The sequence below is a fragment of the Mesitornis unicolor genome, unplaced genomic scaffold (assembly GCF_000695765.1).
Source record: "Mesitornis unicolor isolate BGI_N332 unplaced genomic scaffold, ASM69576v1 scaffold6143, whole genome shotgun sequence".
In the NCBI taxonomy this organism is placed as follows: domain Eukaryota; kingdom Metazoa; phylum Chordata; class Aves; order Mesitornithiformes; family Mesitornithidae; genus Mesitornis; species Mesitornis unicolor.
In genome coordinates this window covers 59,977-61,735 of record NW_010172513.1, presented here as the reverse complement: position 1 = coordinate 61,735, position 1,759 = coordinate 59,977, and the positions used below count along the sequence as shown (strand labels likewise).

At 46.9% G+C, this 1,759-nt stretch overlaps 1 protein-coding gene across 1 annotated transcript; it reads right to left on the bottom strand.

Moving 5' to 3' along the window:
* Nucleotides 1-922: 922 nt before the first annotated feature.
* RPRML (reprimo-like) lies at nt 923-1,609 on the bottom strand. The gene has a single exon (XM_010180406.1). The coding sequence runs from the start codon at nt 1,607-1,609 to the stop codon at nt 1,274-1,276; it is 336 nt and encodes a 111-aa protein (XP_010178708.1). The 3' UTR covers nt 923-1,273.
* Nucleotides 1,610-1,759: the final 150 nt, after the last annotated feature.

Sequence of the window (1,759 nt, the reverse complement as noted above, 5' to 3'; positions counted from 1 at the left end):
AGGAATATTGTTGGCACAACAAAACTCAAATTATTTCCATCTCACACCCACAGGCTGAGCTGTAATTCCATCACAGAACAAAGGTCAGGAGTCCTCCTCCTCTCACATAATTTAGTTTTGACAGCTCATCAGGATCAGAGGAGCTGGAGATTTTAACTCGGAGGCTGAAATCTTGCTTTGCAAGAGGCACTCAGTGCATCCTTATGAATCTCTGCTTCAGTGCTGTGCAGGTATTTAACACGAGCTCAGAATACGTAGTTCCTGACAAATGGATTTGCTAGTGGTAACTGATACTTCCCTGTGAGAAATGGATGGTAGTTTCTGCTTGAAATAAGTATCTCTAATTAGAGTTCAATTGGAAGGTGAGATTATTATATCTGAAGCTAGGTTTGAAATACCTGAGCTACACACACACACACAGAAGGAAAATGAAGACACCACCAAAGTCTTTTGAAACAGGATCTTTTTTTTCCTGAACGTTCACCAGTTTTCAAAAAACTATACAAAAACCTCAAGGACTGTAACAATATAGCACTTGAAAAAAGGCTGCTGTGTACAAAACCAAGCATGCTTTTGTTTGGGGGTTGGAGTGGGGTTTTTGTATTTATCATCTGGGTCCTTTTCTTCTTTCAGCAGAGCGTGAAAGAAGAGAGTGCCAGTTTATTTAATAGCTCAGAAAAATAAGGAAGAACATGCTTTCCCCATTACAAAACTCTACCAGAAGATGCATGCTTGCGGTCCGAAATACAAACAGACTGACACATGTTGTAGCATGCAGGCTTCGTTGTACAACACACACGGCACTTCCCTTCCCATGGTCAAGATGTGGTCCGTGCCGTGCATTTTGCTTTCCCTTTAGGTTGGTTGGTTGTTTTCTTTTTGCAGTGAGTTATTTGCCTTTTTTTTTGCCTTTTTTTTTAAATTTTTTTAGCCCTAAATCCCAGGTAGCGGTATCCAAGGAAACAGCAGAAAAGAGTCCAGATCTGCACATTATCACTGTTTCTGCAAGTTTCATGCAAAACTTAAGCCATTTCTGCATGCAACACAATGCTGGTCGTTTATTGTGCTTCATATGACTCTGGGGAGATCTCCCTGTTCACCAGGACAGGGTTTGTTGGCTGGAAAGCGCAGATTTGCTTTCCCATGGACACAGACACATTAAAAGAGCCCTCCTCCCTTTCCACTCCCCCCCCCCAGCTGCCCCAAACACATGGGAATCTGCATCTCAGCACCAGGTCCAGACAGTTCACTTGCCTACAAAAGCCCGGTGGCTTCAGTAAAGTCCCATGATTGCAGCTCCCACATCCTTGGAAGGTCTTCGGTCCTTCACCAGAAAGTTAATCATGCTTTCTGACTTGATGAGCAAGTTGCAGCCCAAAAAGAAGATGCCGAACATCACAGTCAAGGAGAGGACACAGAGGACGGCGATCTGCACCACCCGTGTGATGTACAGGCTCCTCTCATCCGGGGCCAGGACGGGGGAGCCGCCGTCGGTCGCCAGCACCGAGCTGGTCCCATTGCAACAGGCCATGAGCATCCCCAAGCCCTGGGTCCTGTTGGGGTAAGCTCCCTGCTCTAGGAAAGTCTGGTTGAAAAAGGATCCGTTCATGGTCTACGCGAGATCTCAAATCTCCAGGGAAGGCAAGAGGGAAGCTTGCTGTCCCCCTGCCCACCCCTCACACGCCAGGGCTTGGCTCTGCGGGTCAGCTCCCAGCCGCCTCCTGCCTTTCTTCTCACAACGCCTCGGATGGATGGAGAG

Bases quoted from the DNA above. Each gene is read 5' to 3' on its own strand.
- RPRML (XM_010180406.1), bottom strand. From the start codon at position 1,609: ATGAACGGATCCTTTTTCAACCAGACTTTCCTAGAGCAGGGAGCTTAC.